Source organism: Melozone crissalis, unplaced genomic scaffold, assembly GCF_028551555.1.
Source record: "Melozone crissalis strain CALT ecotype California unplaced genomic scaffold, PUWL_Pcris_2 ptg000057l_1, whole genome shotgun sequence".
Taxonomy (NCBI): Eukaryota; Metazoa; Chordata; class Aves; order Passeriformes; family Passerellidae; genus Melozone; species Melozone crissalis.
In genome coordinates this window covers 7,052,770-7,078,525 of record NW_026535835.1, presented here as the reverse complement: position 1 = coordinate 7,078,525, position 25,756 = coordinate 7,052,770, and the positions used below count along the sequence as shown (strand labels likewise).

The following is a 25,756-nucleotide window of genomic DNA, read 5'->3' as shown; positions in this document are numbered from 1 at the left end:
CTGCTCCAGCCTCCCTCACGATGTTCCCGCCTTCCCCCTCCCCTTTTCCTCTAAAAATTATCCCCAAACATCTTTTTTTTTAATATTTCCTAACATAAATACCTATACTGATACCTATTCCAATACCTAAAATTGTTCAGGCTTAAATCCTTAAAGCAAATAAAATTTATCGTGATAAATAAGAATACCATTGTTTTATATTACACTATTATAATTATTAATAATCTATACTATTAATGTATTATTAATTATTAATAATGTAATACTAATTATTAATAATTAGTATTATTAATGGTAATACTATGGCGATATTTCCACGAGGATAATGTGGGCTCTGGTGGAGCTGTTTACTGTCCCTGACAGCTGGGTAAGCTGGGAGAAAACCTTCCCTAAATATTCTGCATTAAAATAAATTAATTATTAAAAATAAATTAGTAATTCTGCATTAAAATATTTGGGTGAAAATATTCCCTAAAAATGCTTTGGGAATGTAAAACTCCAGCAGTCCCATGAGGATCTATCTGAATGGTCAAACTCCAAAATGACAGCACTGAATTAATGAGTGATAATCACAATTAATGACTCCAGCATTTCCTGTAAAATATCTTCCTTACCAAAGGAAATAAATGCAGGAGTTCCCATGCAAAGAAATATTTTACAATAAAAGATCCAACCTGAGGAGCTGCAGAGTCTTTATTTTCAGTGATAATGAGCTAACAGCAGGAAAAATAAAGCAAATTTCTGATACTGTGACAGTGGGCACAGCACTTGTATTTTATATCACTTTAAGGGATGATATTTCCATTTAAATCACTTTAAGGAATAATATTTTCATTAAAGTCTCTGCTTTGCTGGTTTTTGCAGCATTGGGGTCTCACCCAAACATTCTGAGTGCCTCTGTGCTCCAGCCCTGCTCAGGGATTACTCCAGGTGTGGAAATCCATTTTTCCTGACTAATTTACTCAAATTTTGAGTCAATTTTTCAAACTTACTCAAATCAAATTTACTCAAATTGTATCAAGCCCACCTTTCCTGCCTAATTTACTCCAAACATCCCCACTTTGGTGCCTTAATTACAAGATGGCACATGAAAAAAAAGAGATATTTTAGTCACAAAATCCTTCCCAAATGCTGCATCACTCGAATGACTTCTCTGCAAAGAAAATAAAAATAAACATTGGTACCCAGCCTAGAACTTGCAGGGCACTTGAGAATTGATGGAAATAGAAAGAGATATTTGAAATTGATAAGAAATTGGTGGAGATTCTCCCAACTCAGAGGATGCAGGAGCAGCCATGAATCCTTCATGGAATAACAAAAGGTGAGGAGGGGTTTAGGGACTCATTAACCAGGGCAGAACTTTTATTTAAACACTCTCATTTACACAACAGCTGCAGGTTTGCTTCCCCCACCCCCCCCCGGGGACAAACCTGGAGATCAGAATCAGCAGCTAAATAAAAGAAATAAATCCCAGGATTATTTACTAAGCGATTTGGGTGGTGACACACGGAATAATTTGATTTTTTTGTTGTTGTTTTGAGCACCCCAGTGCTGCAGCTGCTTCTGTGGACACCAGGGGTGGTGCATAGTTCATAAAAAGGCCAAAAATGCCAGAAAAAGGGAGAAATCACAGTCGTGGTCTGAAGTTATTGCAGTGCAGATTCAACAGGAGCCTCAGTGAATGGGAATGAAGCACCAGGTTTGTGTTTTCCTCCTCATGGCAAGAATTAAACCTGGCTTAAAAGCAGCTCCAGCTGAGCTTTGTGTTTGGGATCTCAGGAGCTGCAAGAGATTTCAAATTGACACAGAAAAAGTTTCCAAGTTCTGTTTAAGAAGTTGTTGTTTGTGGGGTGAGCTCCTCTTTTTCACCCCAATCTGAATTTTAGTGATTTTTAGTGTCACAAAAAGCCATTCAAGGTGCTGAAGGGGTCACTGAAGAGCAGAAGGTTGATGTTTCATGGAAATAAAGTGCATTTTTCTGCTCCTTCTAAAAAGCAACCTCAAATTATATTTATTTATTTATTTATTTATTTTCCCCAGGATTGTCAAAAAAGCAACCAAAATTCATCCCACTGATGGAAGTGACCTGGAGAGAGAGAGACACTTTTGGAGCAACTCTTTCATGGTCTCTTTCCTCTCCCCTTTTTTGTTCCACATTCTGCAGTTTTTAATACAAATATCTCCTCCTATTCCTGAAGTATTTTCAATTTCTGGCCCCCACACAGTAAAATCAGCACTTTGTGCACCACTCAAGGCTACCAGGTGTTCTGACAGAGCATTTAAATGAAGAAATGGCATCTTTTAAATAATTTTTTTTTAACAAAGCAGATTAAGATGATTTTTCAAGCTTGCAAAGCACTCCAATTTCTCCCCTCCAGGTTATCCAAACTCCAACAGCATTTTTGCCTTTTTACTGCAACATGGTGGAACTGAAAGGTGCTAAAATGAATATGTTGAGATCATTTTCACTCACACACGAGCTCATGCACAGTTGGGACATTAGATTTGAAATCTATTTACAATTTTACATATTTTACAATATATAATTCATCTTTACAGCTACAGAATAAGTTCAGACTAACACTGGTATTTTTTTTTTCTGCTGGAACTTGGCTTCAAGTTAAACTGATTATTAAAAACAATTAAGTGCATGCTTAGAAGGGAACTTTCAGGATGTCAATGGACTAGTGTTGCTTAAAAATTACACCAGTTTGTGTAGAAAATCGAAATTCAGTTCAAAAAACCCACCAAAGCCTAATAGAAACCTACAGGACTAAAATAAATACAATTCATTCCACTTAACCAAAAAAAAAAAACAAAAAAAACCAAACCCCAAACCAAAAGTACCTTTAAAAATGTACTGATTTAGGCTCTTTAAGATTTAAATTTCCTTTCCTTCCCAGCTAGCTGAGGAGAATTATCCTGCATAGACCTGAGGCTGCAGGGGTGGGGGCAGCTTGTCATTCTCCACATTTTCAGAGTCAATGGCTGCTAAGGCTTGGCTTTTTGCTTTGATTTCTAAGGGATATTTCTCCACAATATCCTCCACCTCCTTGGTGATGCCATCAGTCCAATCAATGAGGTCTTTCTCCAATTTCTTGGCTTCACTGACAATTCTTTCCTGTCTCTCATTCAACTGAGAGAGGAGGTCTAAGCTTTTGCACATCTGCTTCACCCCCAGGCACACATCTGGGGAGAAGCTGTCAGATTCCTGCTTTTTTGGGGAGGTCTGGCCACTCATGAAACGATCAAAATCTTCCTGGCTCAGGTTTAGGGACTGAGCATCCAGTTTTTCAATGAAGGCCACAGCACAGCACTGCAAACAAAGCACAGAGAGCATCACTGCAAGGCTGCAATCAGCACACACTGCAAGGTTTTACAGTCAGAAAATGTTTTACACTTTTTACACTGTTTTACAAAGGGAAAGGAAAGGGGGAAAAGGGAAAGAAAGGGGGAAAAGGGAAAGAAAGGGGGAAAAAGGAAAGGGGGAAAAAGGAAAGGGGGAAAAAGGAAAGGGGGAAAAAGGAAAGGGGGAAAAAGGAAAGGGGGAAAAAGGAGAGGGGGAAAAAGGAGAGGGGGAAAAAGGAGAGGGGGGAAAAGGGAAAGGGGGAAAAAGGAAAGGGGGAAAAAGGAAAGGGGGAAAAAGGAAAGGGGGAAAAAGGAAAGGGGGGAAAAGGAAAGGGGGGAAAAGGAACGGGGGGAAAAGGAAAGCGGGAAAATATACAGTATAATACAGAAAATGTTTTCTACATTTACAGAAAATGTTACAACATTTACTATTCCTTTCCCTCTTCTTACACCAGCAACTAATTGTTGGTGGAATTTACATTTACACACTGGAATTTACATTTACACACTGGAATTTCTGTTAATGAATTGGAATTTAGGTTTACACATTGGAATTTCTATTTACAAACTGGAATTCAGGCTTACACATTGGAATTTATATTCATGAACTGGAATTCAGGTTTACACACTGGAATTCAGCTTTACACGCTGGAATTCAGCTTTACACATTGCAATTCAGCTTTACACACTGCAATTCAGCTTTACACACTGCAATTCAGCTTTACACACTGCAATTCATATTGATGAATTGGAGTTTAGATTTACAAATTGGAATTTAGATTTACGAATTGGAACTTAGGTTTACGAATGTGAATTTATATTTATGAAAACTGAATTTATGCCCTTTGCTGGCAACTCCTACCTCCAGCTAAAAGCCCAACCTTGCTGTCCAAGCCCACTCACCAGGTTGGTGAAATAATATCCATCCTCCCCAGTCATCAGCCTGCTGGGGTTGCAGAAGCGAGTGATGTACTGGATGTTGGACTGCAGCCGTGGGGGGTTCCCCTTAAGCACGATGTAAATCAGGGTGGGCAGGAAATCATCAGCAGAGGCTGGCTCATTTTTGGTGATTTTGATGGCATTGAAGATGTGCTTGCTGCACTTGGTGATGCAGGCCAGCTTGTCCCGAGGGACACGCTTGGAGTCCATCTCAATGATGTCTGGAAGGGGGAAAAAAAAATCCTGGAATTATTTAAATTGTAATGATCAGGCAATGAATAAGCAGGATTTGGTGGGTGGTATTCAGGGAAATAAAGTGCATTTTTCTGCTCCTGATCATTCTAAAAAGCAAGCTCAAAGTATATGAATTAATTTAAAGTTATATGCATTAGTTTTAAAATATGCAAGTTGATTTAAAACTGGGGGATTTCACTCCAAAAAACCTGGGGGATTTCACTCCAAAAAACCTGGGGGGTTTCACTCCAAAAACACTGGGGGATTTCACTCCAAAAAACCTGGGGGATTTCACTCCAAAAAACCTCGGGGATTTCACTCAAAACCACTGGGGGATTCCACTCAAAAACACTGGGGGATTTCACTTAAAACTACACTAATTTATTTAAAATAGCATCAATTTACTTAAAGGTTTTAATTTATTTTAAATTAAATTATAGCAATTTATTTTTAAATTATATTAATTTATTTTAAATTACATGAAATTTTAAAAAATTAATTTATTGCATCATTTATTGCATTTATTGCCTCATTTCAGTCTGTGGGGAAGTGTTTTAAGCAGATCAGTTAATTCTAAGCACTTCAGTGTGGAAATTATCCCTGCTCCACAGCTGAAATTCCACACTCCAGCACATTTAACAGACCCACCTTGTGATGACAGCAAAAATCATCTCAATAAGGAAGAGAAGTGAAATTGAAATCTGTAAATACAGAATTGATCACTCACAAACCTGTGATTGCCTTTACAACCATGTCAGAGACCTCTGGGATCTCCTCACTGACAGGAACACAGAGCATCTGGGGAGTCACCCAGTGCAGAGCCCTGCAACAGGAGAAACAGGAGTTGAGGGTTAAGGAGTGAAGGTAAAAAGGAGAAAAAAGGGTTAAAAAACTCTCAGTGCCACTCACAGACAGGGGTTTGAAACCTGAACTCAGGGCAAAGGAATGCTTTGTGTCACTGAGCCATTATTCCAGCCACAAACCAGTTTATTCCACTGATGTCATTTATTTTCACAGAAAGCACTTCGTTTTTTTAATAATTATTTTTGGCAGTGATTTAATAAAAGTAAATTTTCCCAGTGTGGTAGTTGTCATTATCCCACCTATTCATTCTTTCTGTATTTTAAATAAAAAGCTTTGAACCCTTAACAAGCCATTTTTCTGTGCACAGCACAAAGTTTTTAGCATGGTTGATTCAGAGCTCATTAGAGAATTAGGAATTACTCAATTAATTTTCCTTTCAAGCCCTACCTGATCCTCTTTTGGACAGCAAGGTCTTTCTTCTCATCATCAGTTGTCTCAGGGCAAAAAACATATTTATACTGGCGAGTCATGATGTATTTCTCAACCTCATCCATTGCCTTCTCCACTTTTTCAGGGGGTACTGAAAGGAACAAACCCCACAAATTAAATATTCCAGGGCTCTTTGCAAGGTTTAATCCCAATATCAGCAAATTAAGATTATTCATTCAAGGCAACCTGAGTTCATAAATGGATATAATACATCCATTATAAGAGATATATATAATAAGAAATATGTGTGTGTGTATATATATCTATAGTAAGAATTATAAGACATATAAATTATTAGAAATTTAATAAAATATAATACAATAAAGATAATAAATAAAATTGAAAATTAAAAATGAAAAAATTTTAAAATTAAAGGGAAAAGGGAAAGGGAAAAGGGAAAAGGGAAAAGGAAAAGGGAAAAGGGAAAAGGAAAAGGGAAAAGGAAAAGGGAAAGGGAAAAGGGAAAAGGGAAAAGGAAAAGGGAAAAGGAAAAGGGAAAAGGAAAAAGGAAAAGGGAAAGGAAAAGGAAAAGGCATTTCTGAAGCTTTTCTTGCACTGAAAATTCAATTTAGTTTTACATCACTGCTTTTGGAAGAGGAAGGTGAAAGAACCTGGTACCTTTCCAACGTGTCTGCAGCCTGTCTGCCACATTTTGGTAAAAGTCCTGGGCACACTCAGATTGTTCCTCAATGCTCAAATCCTGCAGGAGAACAGAACAAGGAATAAGTGTGAAGGGCTGGCAGCAAACCTCGTGTTTTGGTTTGGTTTAAGGCAATTGTCCAGCTGCAGTAACAGTCTGAGAATGCAGAGGTGTCATCAGGGGTGTTTAGAGTGGCTCAGTTTTAGTTACAAACAGGAGAAGCCAACACTGGCTCTTTAATGTGTGAAAAATAAATGGATATTAGCACAGGTGCAATGGCTTTTCCCTCTGGGAGCACTGACAGAATAACTCAGACTAAACAAAATGTTTGTCCCTATTTAACCCCTGATTCTTTAAAATTCATAATCTATAAAACCCCCAATAACATAAATTATTTGAAATAATATCTCTCCAGCACATTTCTGATGATAAAGTTACTGTGAAATATTTCACAGTGGTATTTGTGAAACAACACTGGCCTTTGCTAACTGAGCACCAGACGAACATAAAATTAACTTAATTAAGGCAATTTTCATCATTAAATGAAACCATACATTAAAAAAAGTGAGGGAACAATTTGATTTCTGAATTCTCTAAGGCAAAAAACTGGACATTTCCTGAACACAGGTCTCAGCTCTTACTGAAAATGGATTTAGGCCTGGTTTATGAGTAGTAAAAAAAAATCGCAAATTTGGGAAGGCTGAAGTAGGAAATGAGAACTCAAATATAAACCCACTCTGTTCTCACAAACTCTGTGCTCAGAATAAACAGATCCAAAAGAAAGGAAATAAAAGTTCAAGAAGAATTCAAAACTGAGGGAATGTAAGATTCCATGAGAACTCAGGAGATAATTTGAGGAACTAAATAGGGAAGGGAGAAGAAGAGGGGAAAAAAAGCTGTGCTGAATTCTAACTCATTCCAACCATAGGTGGCACCACAGACTAATATTTTAAGAATATTGATTTTTTTTAATGGAAAATGAAGATAACACTTATTTAATATTAAAAACAAGCAGCACAGTGAAGGATATAAAAGGAGAGGGAGATGCTGAATTATCTTTAGAAGTTTTTAGGCTTAATTTGTGTCACCCCTGAAGTGTCCCAGGCCAGGCTGGGCTTTGGAGCCACCTGGCACTGTGGAAGGTGTCCCTGCCCATGAACCAGATCATCTTTAATTCCTTTCAACCCAAACCACCCTGTGAGATCTAAAACCTCACCAGGTGATATCTTAGATCATTTCCACAATCATATTAATGTAGAATATTGCTGGACAGACCCATTTATGTGGGATTTAGTCAGGACTCATTTATCTGGGCTGCTCTGGGGTTAGCAGCATCCTTTGGTCCCACACCACCAAGAAAAGGCACCCAGATCTTATTTTGATTAATCTGAAGGCTCCTGCCCCGCTCCAGAAAATCCAAACTGCTGGAAGAAGAGCAGCATTTCCTCCCTCTCCCAAATGTCCCCATTTTATTGAGACAAGACCATTCAGAGCTCACCCTTTTGTGGCTCATGGTGTCCAAGAAGAGTTTGCATTGCTTGTAGATGTCCTGGCCAGGCTTCTGGTAGGTCCTGATGAACTCGATGAACTCCTTGGACACTCTGTCTGTCTCGATGCTGGCCTGCCTGTGGATGGCAGGGCTGGGAGCCTTGGCCTCCTGGAGCTCTGCTGCCAAAATTCAGGGCACACAGATCAGGTTTTTTACACGGATGGATGAGTTCAGAAAGAATTTATCATTTTGAGTCACTTTTTATATTAATTATATTAATTTAATATATTAAATTCTAATATATTCTATATTAAATTCTATATTTTTTACCTTTTTTTACACTGATGGATAATTGCAGAAAGGTTTTATCATTTCGAGTCACTTTTTATATTAATTATATTAATTTAATATATTAAATTATTATAATTATATTTTTACATAAATATAATATATTAATATAATATATTAATATAATTATATTAATTTAACATATTAAATTCTATTATATTCTATACTAAATTCTCTATTTTTTGCAGTTTTTTACACTGATGGATAAGTTCAGAAAGATTTTATCATTTTGAGTCACTTTTTAGATTAACTATATTAATTTAATATATTATTATATTTAAATTATTAAATAAATATATCAATATATGAAATTAATATAATTATATTAATTTAACATATTAAATTCCATTACATTCGATAGTAAATTCTATATTTTTAGTTTTTTTACACTGATGGATAATTGTAGAGAGGTTTTATCATTTCCCGTCACTTTTGACATTAGTTATATTAATTTAATATATTCAATTATATATATATATATAATTTATATTAATTTAATATATTAAATTCTACTGTATACTATATTAAATTCTATATTTTTTACCTTTTTTACACTGATGGATACTTGCAGAAAGGTTTTATCATTTCAAGTCACTTTTTATATTATATTAATGCAATAGAGTAAATTAATTAAATTAATAATATAATTAATTATATTAATATATCAAATTCTATCATATTCTATATTAAATTCTATAATTTTTACAGTTTTTTTACAGTTTTTTGAGACTGATGGATCATTACAGAAAGGTTTTATAATTTCCAGTCACTTTTAATAATAATTATATTAATGCAATTTATTAAATTAATATAATTAATTATATTAATTTAATATATTAAATTCTATTATATTCTATATTAAATTCTATATTTTTACAGTTTTTTACAGTTTTTTTACACTGATGGATAATTGCAGAAAGGTTTTATAATTTCGGGTCACTTTTAATATCAATAATATTAATTTAATATATTAATTTAATATAATTAATTATATTAATTTAATATATTAAATTAATATATTACATTAAGATATTAAAATAATATAATTAATAATATTAATTTAATATATTAAATTCAGTATTTTTCAGTTTTTACACTGATGGATAATTGCAGAAAAGTTTTATAATTTCCAGTCACTTTAAATATTAATTATATTAATTTATTAATTTAATATATTAAATATATTAAATTCTATTATATTCTATATTAAATTCTTTATTTTTTACGGTTTTTCTACAGTTTTTTGACACTGATGGATAATTGCAGAAAGGCTTTATCATTTCCAGTCACTTTTTTAACAAAAATTTTTTCAGCTGTACAAATTGGTCATTTGTAGTTGTGTAAATGTAAATTGTAAATGAGGAATTGTGTAAATTGTATTTCTCAAGATTTGCCAGGGAAATGTTGGATGCAACAATAACAGTAACAATAATAAATATATAATGATTATAATAACAATAATGACATAAATTATAATGCTTTTCAATAGTAATAGTAATGGTAATAGTAATGGTAATAGTAATGGTAATAGTAATGGTAATAGTAATGGTAATAGTAATGGTAATGGTAATGGTGGTAATGGTAGTGGTAATGGTGGTAATCGTAGTGGTAATAGTAGTAATGGTAATAATAGTAATAATGCTTTTCCCACAAAATAATCTGATTTTCCAAGTTCCAAGCTCACTGTGCTGCTGCAGTACCTTCACCCACCTTTCAGCTTGCCAGCCAGTGCTGTAGGAAATGGAGGGATTGAACAGAGGTGGTGGAAATGAACGTGGTGAGAGGCAAGCAGAGAGACAGAAAACATGAAAATATTCATGGTCAGCACAGACAAACAGGGCTTTAACCTGAAACCACCTCACATGCACAGAAATGCTGCTTCCAACAAGCATGCACAATCCAAAGGGGAAAGAAAGAAAGGGGATTGAGGTGTTGAAGTTGGTTTGATTTGGATTTGAGGGAGCTCAGTGGGGTTTTTTTGGTTGTTCTGTGTTTCTGAAGAGATCAAGCACTACAGAAAATCCAAAGTTGTGCCACCCAGGGAGCTCCAAATTCCTCTGAGCAGAGCCCACAGCTCAGCACAGGGAGTGACTTGGGCAGGCACCACCAGAACTGGAGAGGTTATGCAAATATTGAAATTTCAACTGCAGCAATTGAGATAGAGAGTGCAAACCCAACTCCTTTCTACTCAGGGACATTTTCCAGAGGGGATTTCCTTCCATTGCCTTTACAATTCACTCCATGCACCCCAAATCCTCCACAGGATTCCAGCTGAAGGGTGGCCATTAATTAAATTTGTCATTAGAGAAGCACAAAGCTTATTTGGAAATAATGAACAAAGAAAAGGGCAGATTTATCAGCTATTTCTTCCATGATTAATCACTGATCTCATTTCACAGCACAGCTGAAGGTTTATTTACTTACTTCAACAATGAGTTCACTCTTATATAAAAATAATGAGCCTCATTTTACTGTATGACCTTAAGGAATGTGAATATTATTTTTTCAGTCACAAATTCAAACTAGATTGCTGTTCAGTTATAGAGAGATGTAGTCAACTGAGGCAGACAATATTAAGGATTAAAAAGTGAATGTTAATTAGAATGAACTGTCTTTTAGTGAGTTACACCAAGAATTATTGTAGTTGCAGATTCTCTAATCTCTGAGCTGAAATCCTGTTTTAAGGAAAATTAATCTGTACTGATTACCAAGGGCTGCAGGAACAAATGAACTTCCAGCAATAAAATATCCTCAGGTTTGTCCTGTGTTCTCAGAGAATTCAATCCAACTACAAAGAAGCTGATCACAGCCAAGAAATTCCAACAAGTTAAAGAGAGGAAAATGCCAAAATGCCAGGAGCAAGCATGGGAAGAGCGAAGGAAGGATCAGCTTCACAAAAATAAACATAATGAATATTTCACTCTTTCTAGAGGAAAGCCACTTGTCACAGCAGACCAGGAGCACTCCAGGATTCACTATGGTTGTGCCATGGAGTCCAAGCTTGGATGTGGGACAGGGATTGTCCCCAGCTCTGTCACACCTTCATCACCTTCCTGGAATCATTAATGAACATTGCACATTTCTTTAGCCAGCAGGACGAGTCAGGATTGCAAACAATTCACGGAGGAGGAGCTCTTAAAGCTGTTTGGTGTCCTTTTGGTTTAAGTGAAATCAGTGTCTCCTCTTGATGGGAATTTTTCTTCTTGGTTTATATAACAAATATCTGGAGATGTTTTGAGAATGCCAAAGTTCTTGAAGTGGTTTCAACTCATAATAATCAGATTTGTAACAGCAACCTGATTTTTTTTTTAAATAAAAACACAAAGCAGCACAAGATCCAGCTAATTCTTACAAAACTCTTGTTTTGTTGATCCTAATCCTGAAGTGGAGCTCAAAGAAGCTTCAGCTTTACACTTGTGGCTCCCTTCTTAAAAGCAAAGGATTGGTTTAGAGATTCAACACCACCTCAGGATGCTGGACTTGCTTTTTTTTGCCATCTTCATGTCGAAGAGCACGAGTTACAACTGGCACAACCCTAGTTTGTGTTTAGCAAAGCCCAACTAAGAGCCAAGCTTACTAAAACCAGGCAGACAGCTCGCCCAGGCTGTGCTGCATTACCTTCAGAAGGGGAAGCCAGTTCCCAGGAGGGAGTAAAAATCTCCTTCAAATCCCTGAGAATGTTATCAGCATTTCTCTCCCTCCCCAGCTGTCCTTGCTTAGGGGTTTTCTCTTCAGCTGCTGAAATAAAAAGGCCAAAGCAAGCAGGGCACCAAGAGCAGGAGCATGGCAGGACAGGTGGTGAAGGGATAAAAAAAAAAGAAAAGATGGAAAGTGAGAAAAATGAACATTAAAAACTAAAAAGGTTTAATGCAGGTGAATGAATGCCTCGTGTAGCAGCTGCTGTCATGCACCAGGACAACTCCAACCAGAAAAATGCTGAATTTCAAATAAAGAAAATGCATTGTCTCTAAGGTTAAGACAGATTAATGCTGCTTTTTCTTCTGGAATTCCTCCTCCAGAGCCCAGCATCTCCCAGCTTCTGCCTGTGTGAGCTTTGCTATGCCAAGGCAGCAGTGCCATTCATCATTCCTGCTTGTAACACATTCTGAGGAACAAACACCCAGCCAGCCACAAACCTGATATTGCCAGCCCACACAAACACTGTCAGCCTCACTTTTATGTGCAGCTCAGGGCACCCTGCTCACACGTCCCATTTTTCCTGCCAAACTGAGGCACTCTGGCAGCACCAGCTGACATTTCTCTCACTGTGAGTGTGATATTTCTGTCACACTCACACACAGCAGGTTGGGGTGACTGACAGGCAGCACCTTCTCTGCTGCTCTCTCTCTCCAGGAGGAATTCCCCTTGCAGCCCTAAATCCTGGTGTGACATCATGGCTGAGTCAGGAATTCCTCTGGAATGTGTGCCAGAGGAACTTCCCCTCAGCAGGGCAGTGCCAGCACCAGGAACACATTTCTGCTGTTCAGTGGTAAAATCACACACAAACACAGGTTTAGCTCTATTTGACAGAATGTTTGCCATCACTCACATTTTTCTGTGTTTTCAGAAGCAACCACTCTCCAGAAGCATCACTATTCCAACTTTTAAAATTCAAAGCACAGAGCATTAATCTGCCTTTTAGAACAACACATCTGCCAAAAACTTTTCACTTTAAAATGCACAGAAGCATGAAAAGCAAAGGAGAGTTACCCTTCTTAGCTCCTGCTCTGGAGGAAGCAGTGAAGAACTTCTTCACAGTAGTGACCTTTCTTGTTTTCTCATTGGTTTTCTTCTCCTCAAACTTGGAGAAGGTCAGGGACTGTGCCCCCTGGCTGCTCTGGCTGCTGGCATAGGCTTCCTCCTCCTCACGCTGGAGCCTGCAGGTGGGAAAACACAGGTCTGGTGTCATATTTTATGAAAAATCCTTTTGTTGGGATCTTTTCTCCTGAGAAGCTTCAGAAACAAAATGTAAACAATGATTATCTGCTGCAGTGGAATGCAGCAGGTGAATCTTTGATTGGTCTCATGTAATTGTTTTTTAATTAATGGCCAATCACTGTCCAGCTGTCTTGGACTCTTGGTCAGTCACAAGATTTTATTATCATTCCTCTCCTTCCTTTCTCTTTCTTTAGTATAGTTTTAATATATAATTTTTCTTTTAATATAAAATATATCATAAAATAATAAATCAGCTTTCTGAAACATGGAGTCAACATTCTCATCGCTTCCCTCATCCTGGGACCCCTGCAAACCACCACAGTCTGGTTTAAGGGCTTAGAAACAAGGCAAAGGAGCTGATTTCTTGTGCAATCATTAATTACTCATTTTACATTTTAATTCTCCCCTCTCCTTATCTCCCTTCACTACAGGACACCCCCATTTCCATGCTGCAGTGGTAGAAGTGAGGGAAGCTCAGGGTTAAATAGTGAGGGGCAAAGGGAGATGACTGAGATTTAAGCATGGTCACCTTCCTCTGATGTCACACTCTGAGTTACCCAAAGGCACAGGGGGGATTTCCAGCAGGAAATTCATCCAGCAGCAGATTCATTCAGCAGATTCATTCCCAGCAGCAGATTCATTGCCTTCTGCCCTGCCTCACACTGAGTTCCCCAATCTGTTGCCTCAGGCAGTCCTTCCCATCTGACAAAATCAAAATACCCTGTCCCAATCTCAGGAATATTTTGGGAAATAGATCATTGTTGTCAGAATCTGCTTTGGTGATAAATATCTGCTTGAATGGATGAGGCAAAGTTTGAAAGAACAAGTTTTTAATCTAAAGTAGGGGAGGGCAAACTCACCAACCCTGCACCCTTTTTCCTCCTGTGCAGGAGTATTCAAACAGGTCACATTCTGTCACCCCACAGGATGCTGGATGGGAGCTGAGCAATTCTTTAAACATCCCTGCAGCTCAGGATGGACCATCAATAGTCTGGGATCTGCCATCTCTTGAGGCAGGAATTGGATTTTATCAGGCTCACTGCAACAAACAATCCCAGCTTATCTGTGCCTTCAGCATCTCCCAGCTACTCATTAAAGAATTCCTTAAATACCTCACTTTGCTTTAGAGATGATCCAAGACTGGCAGCATAAATATTTGCCCTAATAATAAAGTTGTTATTAAATGTGCAAGACATTTATGGCAGAGGAAAACAATAACATGACCCCTGTGAAAACACACCTTCCATTTTCAGGGTCAAGCATTTATCACATGAGGAAAACTAGATTGGCTTGCAGAAAATAAGTGATTGGACAATTAAAAAAAAGCTTTGATGTTCTTTGGCTTAAAAGAATGACCACAGACAAGACTAAAATCAGTTTCTGACCAGCAGCTGGAATGTAAAACCACAGTGCTGGAAAGAAATAATTGCCATCTCCAGAGGGTATTGAATCAAAATTGTCTAACTGCTGATAGAAATACAGATTTGCATATGCAAATTAGGCCAAAGTATTCATTGGCAGGTTGGGCTCTGTTTAGATTTGTTCCCCCTCAGATTTTCTTTTCAAACCTCTTACACCAGAATGTCCTGAACATCCATCTTTGCATCAAAAGGAAGGAAAGGTCAAATTGGGGGATTTGTGATGAACCTGAGCCAGAAACAGGACCAGGAAAGAGGAGGCAGGAACAGAATTTGGAAGACTCACTCTGAAGGAAGAAAACATCCATCATCTTTGTATCAAAAGGAAAGAAAGGTCCAACTGGGGAATTTGTGATGAACCTGAGCAAACAGGACTGGGAAAGAGGAGGCAGGAACAGGATTTGGAGGAGTGACCCTGAAGGAAGAAAAGAAGGTTCTTTACCGCTCTGCCAGCTCCCAATCCTCTTGGATCTGCTTCTGCCTGGCCTTGTGGTATTCCTCCCTCCAGCACTTGGAGCAGAAGCCCTGCCAGGCAGGGTTGCCATAGTACCCACAGCCCTTCTTGCACAGCAGCTCCGACTGATCCACGTGGATCCCCCTGCGCTCCGACTTCAGGTTCATCTTCCTCCTGAGGAAGAGGAGAAGGGTTAAAATCACAAACCTGGCAGCAGCCTGCGGGAAATCATTGCTTCTGAGGGTTTGCCTTCAGAAAGGAGTCACCTGCTTGAATTATTGAACAGCTCCATAGCAACGGAATGAGGGGAGGGAGGGCACGGTTATGTAACCAGGAGCCCCAAAGCCAGGGGACAAAGGGACATCTTGTAGGGCTGGGACCCTCACACAGGTCCAGGGTGTGCCCCAGGGATCCAGTGACAGTCCCACAGGCAGGGGACAAATTGCCAAGGCACATTTTCGTAGGGCTGTGACCCTCACACAGCCCTAGAAAGTGCCCCAGGGATCCAGTGACAGTCCCACAACCAGGGGACAAATTGCCAATGCACATCTTTGCAGTGACAGTCCCGCAGGCAGGGGACAAAGGCCCCAGACACACTTTGAAGGGCTGTGACCATCACACAGGACCAGAAAATGGACCAGGGAACCAGTGACAGTCCCACAGCCAGGGGACAAATCACCAATGCACATCTTTGTAGGGCTGTGACCCTCATATAGCCCCAGAAAATGGCCCAGGGACGCAGTAACAGTCCCACAGCCAGGGGACAAATTGCCAAGGCACACTTTTAGGGTTGTGACCCTCACACAGGTCCAGAAAATGGCTCAGGGCAGAAGTGACAGTCCCACAGCCAGGGGACAAATTGACAAAGGCACATCTTTGTAGGGCTGTGACCCTCACACAGGTCCAAAGAGTGCCCCAGGGAACCAGTGACAGTCCCACAGCCAGGGGACAAAGGCACATCTTTTAGGGCTGTGACCCTCACACAGGTCCAGAAAATGGCCCAGGGCAGCAGTGACAGTCCCACAGCCAGGGGACAAAGGCCCAAGGCATACCTTTGCAGTGACAATCCCACAACCAGGGGACAAACTGACAAAGGCACATTTTTGCAGTGATAGTCCCACAGCCAGGGGACAAATTGCCAATGCACACCTTTGCAGTGACAGTTCCACAGCCAGGGGACAAATTGCCAATGCACACCTTTGCAGTGATAGTCCCACAGCCAGGGGACAAATTGCCAATGCACACCTTTGCAGTGATAGTCCCACAGCCAGGGGACAAATTGCCAATGCACACCTTTGCAGTGACAGTTCCACAGCCAGGGGACAAATTGCCAATGCACACCTTTGCAGTGACAGTCCCACAGGAAGGGGACAAAGCCCCAGGCTCTGCTCTCACCAGCACCTTGCTCTCAGAGCCAATACACAAAGCAATGGGGAAATAAAAAGAAATAAATTTCCAAAAAGCAGCAAAGGGAGCAGACACAATGCACTGTGTGAATGAATGAACAGAATGCATTCTGCCTGCACAGAGCCGCTCTGGGGAGGACTCAGGGACTCTGGCCCCAAAAGGGCCCTTGGGGAATCACAGCTGACCCCATTTCCCCCAGGCTCTGCCAGGGTTACAGTCCCTCCTGCACACAGAACAGCTCTGGGGGTTTGTATTTAGTGACTGCAACAGAAAAGTAAGGTTAAGGTGTGCGTGTTCAAATATTGATTTTTATTTTTCACTATTGACAAACAGGGAAACAGCAGAATTGGCACAGCAAGGTTTTGCCCAGTAAATTCAGCCCCTTTTCCTTCCTGCCATGTAGGGAAAGCAAGAGGAAAAAGGGATTTTCTCAAACTGAAGAACACCAGTCAATGACTCAGAGTTTTCTTCTGTTCCCCTGAAATTCCACCCCCAAACTCTTCTCTGGATCATCCAGCAAAAGATGGAATATGCACAAATGTCACTGAGAGTTCTCTACTCCAGGAAATTCCAGCTCTTTTCTTCCAAGCTCTTTTTAAAGTTATCCCTTTAAAAAGACTGATCATGTTTAACATTTCCCATTAATGTAATCAAGTTATTTTGAGCTAAGTAACAGGAAACACCCAATTTTCTCTGAGGGGGGAACAAATTCAATATTCCATCTTATCTACGTAAGGATTAAGATTTCTCCCACTTTTCTATTTTTGAAAGAAATAATGAGTTGCTAAAAATAACCTAAAAATAGTTTCATTGTAGAGATGTGCATATTAAGGGAATCAATTTCTTAATGACATCATTTATAGCTACGTGTTCTCATTTTTATAGATGGGAGAGCAGCTGAATAATTTCTTTTTTTTTCCCACTGAAAAGCCTGACAGATGATATTGTGCTGCTGCAGAGCAAAACTGAAAAAAAATTAAATATTTGAGAGTTTTACTTCATTCCCATAGACAGAAATAACTGAGAAACATAAATATTTTGCTTTCACAAAAATTTTTTGGTTTCATTTGCTGATTTCTCAAGGAAGGTTTGTGTGGGAGCTCCTGGCTGCCAACACCTCAGAGGTCAGAAATGAAATTTTCAGTGTGTGTCAGCTGCACAGCCTGGGCAGGAATTGCATTTTGGCAGCATTGGCACACTCAGGCCATTCCCAGAGCATCACTCGTGTCCTTGAGCAACAATTCTGAAAAGAAAGGGGAAGGAAAAGCCTGAACCTCTTCACTGATTCAGTTTCAAGAGCATTTCCTAAAAGCAGAAGCTGCAGCAGCATTTTGGTCAGAGACCTCAATTGCAGGTGCCTGCCCTACAAAAAAATGCTATAAATATTCATCAAATGTTTAATTGTCACTGATGTGAAGCTGATCAATCAATGTTTTCACTGGAAACCACAATAAATAAAAACATTCTCATACCACAAACCTCATAGAAATGCTACAGGGATCTGTGTCAGGAAATAAAACCCTGTAAAATCCTGTCACCCACCAGAACAGAGTCACAAGCCCAGAACTGCAATAATTCCAAGAATTCAGGTGTCTGTTCTTATTTAAAAGCACAACTCTGGAACTGCAGTAACTACAATTACAACTTATAGTTACAACTTTGGAACTGCAATAATCCCAAGACTTCAGGTGTCCTTTATTCAGTAAAATTCTGTCACCCACCAGAACAGTCACAACCCCAGAACTGCAATAATTCCGATAATTCCAAGAATTCAGGTGTCTGCTTTTATTTAAAAACACAACTCTGGAACTGCAATAACTATAATATAGTTACAACTCTGGAACTGCAATAACCCCAAGAATTCAGGTGTCTGTTCTTATTCAAAGCCCCAAATTCCAAACTTAATTTGAAAATTAAAGGATAAATCCAACACCTGACCCTGCTTCTGTCCCACACCTGAAAGCACAGCATGGCTCTGCCACCAGAGGGGCACCAAAATCCCCTCTGTGCCCACAGAGCTCCACCCTGTGTACATTAAATGAAAAATGAATCTTGTTATTTATTAAAAATAAATATTTATTTATTAAAAATAAATCCAGGGAGCAGAGCAGGGAGCTGCAGGCACAGCCCTGCCCTCCCTGAGGGTTTGCAGGGCCACCAGCCCAGCCTGGGGACAAAGGAGTCACCCTGAGCACAGCGAGGAGTCACATGCTGCACGCAGAGCTGACACTTCACACAGAAAAAGTCCTTGCAAACAAAACAAATAAAGTTTCTCAGCTGATTTCTGCAGGTAAGCATTAATATTGTAATGAGGAAACAACTCAGGGTTTGAGAAAATGAATGTGAAAAAAAAATCAAATTATTTTTGGCAAGTAACTTAATGCCAAATCTTACATAATAAAATAATTATAAAATAAATTTAAATTTTTTTAAAAGTTAAAATTATAATAGATAATATTAAATATACATAATATATAATAGATAATATATAATTATATAATAAAATATATATTATAATATTATATCCTATTATTATATCATAATATATTATATAGTAACATTATTATATATTAATATTACAATGTATTATATACAATATATAATCATAATTATGTATTATATTATGTATAATATTAAAATATTACATAATTATTTTTTCTATTTATAACATATTATTATATTAATAATATTTATGCCATATATAGTATTCTTATAACATAAGATTATGTTACATAATCTTATGTTATAAGAATACTATATGTGGCATAAATATTATTAATGTAACAATATTTTATAATATATAATATATAGAATATAATATTTATAAAAGATATAATAATATAATTATACAATTATATTTTATCATATATGTTAGATAATATATATTCTGTATAATTATATTTTATATTATCATATAACTATAGAATTATAAAATTCTATTATATACATATAATTATATCATTATAATATACTATGTATAGAAATAATATATTTTTTATATTTATAATTATAATCTTACGTAATAAAAACGTTTTGTTGGAACTGTAGAGTGTCCAAAATGCTTTTTCCCCCTTCCTCTGTTCCTTTCCCTCGCACTCCCAAAGGTGACCATTGCTTACCCAAATCAGCTCCTCTGCACACTCACAACACACATTTTGCAGGGTCACATCTCCTATTTTCACTCATGGTCTGTTCAAAGCTGACTTCAAACATAATTGAAAGGAAAAAACCAAATTTGTTGTTTTTTCTGGAGTTGGAGAGCAGCAAACTCCAAACCCCTTTACACCACCTGCCCACTGAGAAATCAGAAAAACATAAGGAAGGTAACAATTTCCCACATGAAAATAAAAAAAAATCTAATCCAGAAGCACAATAAAATAGCAGAAGATCACAAGTAACATTAATAAGTAAAAGTTGGAGAGAGGCTTTGCACCAAACACCCTCCTTGCATCTCCTGGATCCCAGTTACAGCACTCCCAGGAGCAAAAATTTAACAATTTAAAATCTCTTCATCCACTGCTTTGCTTAGTGAGTGTTCCAAAACACTGTGAATTCATCAGGAAAAGCTAAAACAACACCTCAAACACCACAGGACAGAATCAGAATCTTCTCTTGAGCATTTCTGTGCCAGGACTCAACCTCATCACTCTGTAATATCTGTGTTAATTAGCAACACCCCCTTCCAAGAGTTCACAAAAACAATGGGCTCTCAGACTTAGTTATTAATTTATAAATGTCTTTACTTAATGTTACTTATTTGCAAGTAAATGTTCTGGTTTCCCCTTCTCCAGTGAAATGGGAAAATGGAAATCACCCAATTCTTTTTTGTGATTTTTAAAGTGCACCTCACACACTGCGGGTGCTCCTGAGGGATGGATTTGGGATAATCCCAGCTTGGAAAGGTCCCACTGCTGGCTGGGGACACCAAAACGCTCCCTGTCCTGCTGCCACAAGAATTCCCAGTTGGCAATGTCTAGATTTTTCTTTATTTTCCCGAATTCTACTGAAATCAGAAGGAAATGAGGCCTCAGATTCCCATTAAATCAGATCTGCCTGCAGGGCTGCACATCAAAGCTCTCCAGTGACAGACCAGAGCTGCTCCAGCTTTTTCAGAGCACCTCACAGCAGGTTTGTTACGATGAAAAAAACCTCACCAAAATCACTGTGGTTTCATTCAAAATTAGCTTTCTATTGACTTGAATGCAATTTATCCTGAAACTTTCAAATACATCTTCCTATCAACATATTTTTTTTGCTGCACCCACACTTACAGAATTTTTTTTCCTTTTTTTGACCTGTTTTGAGCAAACACCTTTAAGAAGGGCAATACCAACTAATTCAAAATTAGCTTTCTATTGGCTTGAATGCAATTTACTCTGAAACTTTTAAATACATCTTCCAATCAACATTTCTTTTTGCTGTACCCACACTTACAGAATTTTTTTTCCTTTTTTTGACCTGTTTTGAGCAAACACCTTTTAAGAAGGGCAATACCAACTAATTCAAAATTAGCTTTCTATTGGCTTGAATGCAATTCATTCTGAAGCTTTCAAATTCATCTTCCTATCAACATATTTTTCTGGCTGTACCCATACTTATAGAATTTTGTTTTCTTTTTATTCACCCATTTAGAGCAAACACCTTTAAGAAGGGCATTACCAACTAATTCAAAATTAGCTTTCCATTGGCTTGAATGCAATTTATTCTGAAACTTTTAAATACATCTTCCTATCAACATTTCTTTTTGCTGTACCCACGCTTACAGATTTTTTTTTTCTTTTCTTTGACCTGTTTTGAGCAAACACCTTTAAGAAGGGCAATACCAACTTCACTTTCCCTGTCACACCCCTGGGACAACACAGACAGAGTTAAAGCACAGCAAACACCAATTTTGCTCCAAGGCCATTTTTGCCAGTGATCCATAAAGGGGACTGAAGGAGCAGCAATCATTCCTCCAGGACCTTTTGCAGCTCAAAATAATAAATTCTCATTTTTGCACAGACCAAGCTACAAAATAACCAGAAAAATCCAAATTAATTGTTTTAAATCAGGTGTCAGTCACAGCATCCTCAGCTTCTATGGGTGGGGAAAAAAGGCTCCTCCAACCCAAATTAAATCCAATTTAATGCACACATGAAAGACTAAACTCGTGTAACACCTTTTTTTCAGCAAGGAACACAAGGAATTCCCACAGCACAAGCACTGCAGACACAGCTCTGGGTGAAAGATGCTTCAGGAGCAGCAGGGATTTACCACTCCGACACCCCCAGCCTGTTTTTCTGGTTCTTTTCCACCTCCCTGCCTTGCCAGGGATGGAGCAAAGTGATCTGAAGCTTTATTAGGAGTGCAGATTGTCAGGAGATCTCAGCTGGGTTATAAACTATTTATTAGGGCTGGATTGCTGAGGTCACCTTTGGAGAGCTGGCTGGAAAAGCTCAAATTCAAAGCTGAGCAGAAGAGGTGTTGCTTAATCAATCAATAAACACCTTCAGTAAGAGCTAATTGCAATCAATTTATAATTATTACAAGCTGTGAAGAGCAGTTTTTAAGTAACTCCACAAACTAACACTGGAAATTAAAGGAGTAGCTTTAATTCTATAATTGAAGTTCTATAAATGAGTTTCAGCATTGGTACCAACTTAATTAAATGTATCTAAAACCAGCAAACACTGGGAACAGGCAGCTTTGCTTTGGGTTGTGGCTGTTTTGGGTTTTTTTGTTGTTGTTGGTTTGGGTTTTTTATTCCCTCCCTAAAATTAAGGTTTTTTTCAAAAGGAAATCTTGGCACAAGCATTAACAACAACCTTCAGCAGTGTTTTCACTGGGCTGAATTAAATGAGATTCAGCTCTTCAAAAGTCACTCCAGCCCTTCATGAACAACCTGAATTCTTCTCATTCAAAACCATCAAAGTGCCCCAAAGAATGCCCACAATGAACTCACTGCAGCTCTCTGGTCATTAGTGGCCATTCCCAGAAATGGAATTTTAAAGCAGACAAAAATAAGAAGAAAAGCAGGGAGGCTCCAAACACACAATTCTTACAGGAACTGCTGTTGGTTCACATTTTACTGGTGCCTGAAAACTTCACCATAATTCAGAACAAGCCAACTCTAATCACTAAAAATAGATTTAGAAGATATAATTACTAAAAATAGATTTAGAAGGTAGGTTAGAAAGTGCATCAAAACTGAGGGGTGGAAGGAGGGAGTCAAGGTGTATTTTGTATTTTGCCAAAGGAAAAGTGCCCTTTAAATGGATTTATTGCAAAGAATCACTGACTCAAACACACCAAAATTCTGAAGGGCAGCAATCTAAGTGTTGAAAGAGTCGTGATTCAGGTGGAACCCCAAACACTCAGGCACGTAATTAGCAGCAGGGTAATTAACCATGAGCTAATTTCCTCCCAAGGAGAGGGTGGGGCAGGATGAGCTCAGGCTGGAGAACAGAAAACACAAAAGCCATTGGACAAGTTGGGGATTAGGCAAGAGACCTGGCTGTTATCTCTGCAGTGCTCACACTTTCCATGTGCATCTCCCTTGCAATTACAGGATTCCAGCTCCAGCAGCTGGAGGATAAACAGTGCAGGAAAAACAGTCCCAAGAAAAGAAACAGTGGTGAGCACCCACTTCAAACAAACCACAGAGCTGCTGCTGGCACTGGGAGGGAAATTGCAGCCACTGATCAAACCTCCACACTCCTGCTGGCCACAAGGCTGCAGCTCTGCATTTCCTCAGCTTGGAGTTGTGATTTCCCTTCAAATGTCAGCCCAGGCCCGGGGGCACGGCTTTGGGTTGTGACATCAGTGACCAACCAGGCTGTGCCTCACCATCTCCATGTGACCCACAGCTGGGCTTTAAGGAAATCACAGGAAACATCAAAAACTCTTTGTGCTGCTCCGCTGGGAGCTCAGGTCACAGGAAAGAGAAGATTTGCTTAAACTGCTAAAATCCCCTCAGCAACAGGCTCCTACACGCTATTTCCTGCCAACCACACTCACCTGGACACAGATGGGGATTAAGTTGCTTAAAACCTCAGAGAAAAACTTTAAAATGTTTTATAAACTTCATACCTGACTTGTTACAAGTGGCATCTTAACAGGATTCATGAGCAAGACATCTAGGCCTAGCTTTAGATCACAAGTGGTTAATCATCAGGAAAAAAAGCCCCAAGTATAATTGGGGATTACACAGCAAGAAAAAAAGGAGCTGAGAAAGGCTGTTCTAGCTTAAATAACACCACAGAACAAAATTAAATACCAGAATCATGAACTATCTTCAAGCTTATAATCTGTTTGCTGTGTAAAGCAGTCTCAGGAATTGCTATAATTGGCTTATACCCTATTCTCCCTTTCTACTGGGTGTTGTTCTGGGCTTTTTCTTGGTCAGCAAAACATTCCAGTGAGCTACAATTCTCTTCCTAATCCTCCCTGCTGCAAAAACCACTTGTGTAACCGTGTCCAGAAGGCCAGCACATCCAACTCCTGAGTGAAGCCCTGTTCCTGGAAAACACCTCACCCTTCTCTGCTGCTCTGGTTTGCTCACTGGTCTCACAAAAGTGTTGGGGAACTGGAAAACCAAAGGCAGCTCAGTGCAGTTCCCAAAGCCCTGGTGTGAGGAATCAAAAGTAGTTTCAAATGAGCCCAAACAACAAAATATGGCAAGTCAATCATGGATTTAAACCACAACCTCCACAATGCTTTTCACCTAAATTGTTCAGCGCTGCTAACTCCCAGCACTGGGCCCCACTCAGCCAAACAAAAACCAATTTAATTTCGCCTGTAAAACCTTCTCAGCAGCCCATCCCAGCAGGATTTCAGACGGCACTGAGCCACCCCTGAGAGAATTCCTTTGGAAATTCAAGCACATCATTCATCTCTGAGGATCTCACACCCTGCCTGAGCCACTCCCTGCTTCAAGGGAACAACCTGAGCTCCACAGCAGCGACAAACACCCACAAAAATCATCCAACATGCAATGCTCAGCATCTTGAGTGCTCTCCACACTTCACCTGGCTTCACTTTAAAGGACTTTGATCCTCAGCTGTGCAGTGAGGAGCCAGGCAGGGACAATACTTACAGGAAAAAAGCCAAAACCTCATTGATCCGCAAGGAACTCATCAGGGAAACAGGCTAGGGTGGGGGACTGTTGGTAAAGCTACCAGTGACACCTGCACCCTGTTAGCTACAGGCACAGAGCCACGGAATTAATTAAATACAGAGATAACAAAAATTAGCTTTAGGAGCTGCACATGGAGGAGGGCAAACACCCACAGCAGCACCGCTCAGCACCTTAAAAATGCTCTAAACTTCCCCCGGCTGGAGTTTAAAGGACTTTAATCCTCAGCCGGGCAGCGGCAATACTTACAAAAAAAAAGCCAAGAACTCCTTGATCCACAAGGAGCTCATGAGGAAAACAGGCTGGGGGGGCATGGTGGCAAAGCTGTCAGCGCCACCTGCACCCCGGTAACACCGGCACAGCCCCACCGAAGGAACATTTACATGTACACCTAATAAAAATCACTTTTAGGAGGAGGAAGGCGGGTTGCCAAGTTCCCGCATATCCCGATGTTTGTTTATCCCGATTCCTGCCGCCCTGTGGGGCCCAGGGCCCCCTCGCCCAGGCCCAAGGCGGCAGCGGGGCCGGTATGAAGCCCCTCGGGGGGGCAGACACCGAGCCCCGACCCTCGGTTCCAGCTATAACCGGGGGGACGCGGCCGCCCCCGCTGTCCCCGACCCCGCCGGGCCCTCACCCCGCGGCTCTCACCGGCTGCCCCGGGCGGCGGGGCCGGCCCGGCCGCTCCGCTGCGCTGCTGCCGCCGCCGCAGCCCCTCACGGCCCCGGCGCTGCTCGGGCCCTCCCTCAGCCCCTCCGGCCCTCCCTCGGCTTCGGCGGAAGGGCGGCCGGCACCTCCGGGGCGGGACCGAGCCCGGAAGGAAGAGGGGCCGGGCCGGGCTGTGCTGGGCGGAGCGGCGGCCGCGGGGCTGAGGGTGCCGTGAGGGTGAGCGGGGCTGATACAGAGCCGGGTGCCGTGAGGGTGAGCGGGGCTGATACAGAGCCGGGCGCTGTGAGGGTGAGCGGGGCTGGCACACGGCCGGGCCGGGCCGGGCCGGTACACGGCTGGGTTACTGCTGTGACCGCACCCACAGCCCTCTTCTCTGTTTTTTGCTATGGAGCTCTCCCAGTTGGTGAATTCCCGCCCCGCAGCCTCCCTTCCTTTTCCAGAGCCCCGTAGCAGCTCCGTAGGGCTCCAG

The 25,756-nt window shown here is 40.0% G+C and overlaps 1 protein-coding gene across 5 annotated transcripts; it reads right to left on the bottom strand.

The window, feature by feature from the left end:
• Window positions 1–1,029: 1,029 nt before the first annotated feature.
• On the bottom strand, window positions 1,030–25,341 carry RABGEF1 (RAB guanine nucleotide exchange factor 1). Of its 5 annotated transcripts, none has more exons than XM_054287359.1 (9): window positions 25,270–25,341; window positions 15,090–15,275; window positions 13,002–13,168; window positions 7,953–8,122; window positions 6,433–6,514; window positions 5,773–5,905; window positions 5,253–5,344; window positions 4,252–4,508; window positions 1,030–3,316 (listed from the first exon to the last, which is right to left on the bottom strand). In XM_054287359.1, the coding sequence occupies exons 2-9, from the start codon at window positions 15,266–15,268 to the stop codon at window positions 2,918–2,920; spliced, it is 1,479 nt and encodes a 492-aa protein (XP_054143334.1). In that variant the 5' UTR covers window positions 15,269–15,275; window positions 25,270–25,341; the 3' UTR covers window positions 1,030–2,917. The 5 variants fall into 5 exon arrangements, with proteins under 5 accessions (XP_054143334.1, XP_054143336.1, XP_054143338.1 ...); XM_054287361.1 differs by having other exon boundaries at window positions 7,953–8,119; XM_054287363.1 differs by lacking the exon at window positions 25,270–25,341 and adding an exon at window positions 11,910–12,029 and having other exon boundaries at window positions 15,090–15,325.
• Between the last annotated feature and the right edge of the window lie 415 nt (window positions 25,342–25,756).

What these genes read in the sequence shown, in the direction of transcription:
- RABGEF1 (XM_054287363.1), bottom strand. Translation starts at nt 15,268, where the DNA reads ATGAACCTGAAGTCGGAGCGCAGGGGGATCCACGTGGATCAGTCGGAG. An exon ending in ACTGGCTTCCCCTTCTGAAG is followed by an intron (nt 8,123 to 11,909) that starts GTAATGCAGCAC and finishes GAATTTTGGCAG; the next exon opens with CAGAGCTCCAGGAGGCCAAG. An exon ending in GCTGTCCAAAAGAGGATCAG is followed by an intron (nt 5,345 to 5,772) that starts GTAGGGCTTGAA and finishes CTCCTGTTGCAG; the next exon opens with GGCTCTGCACTGGGTGACTC.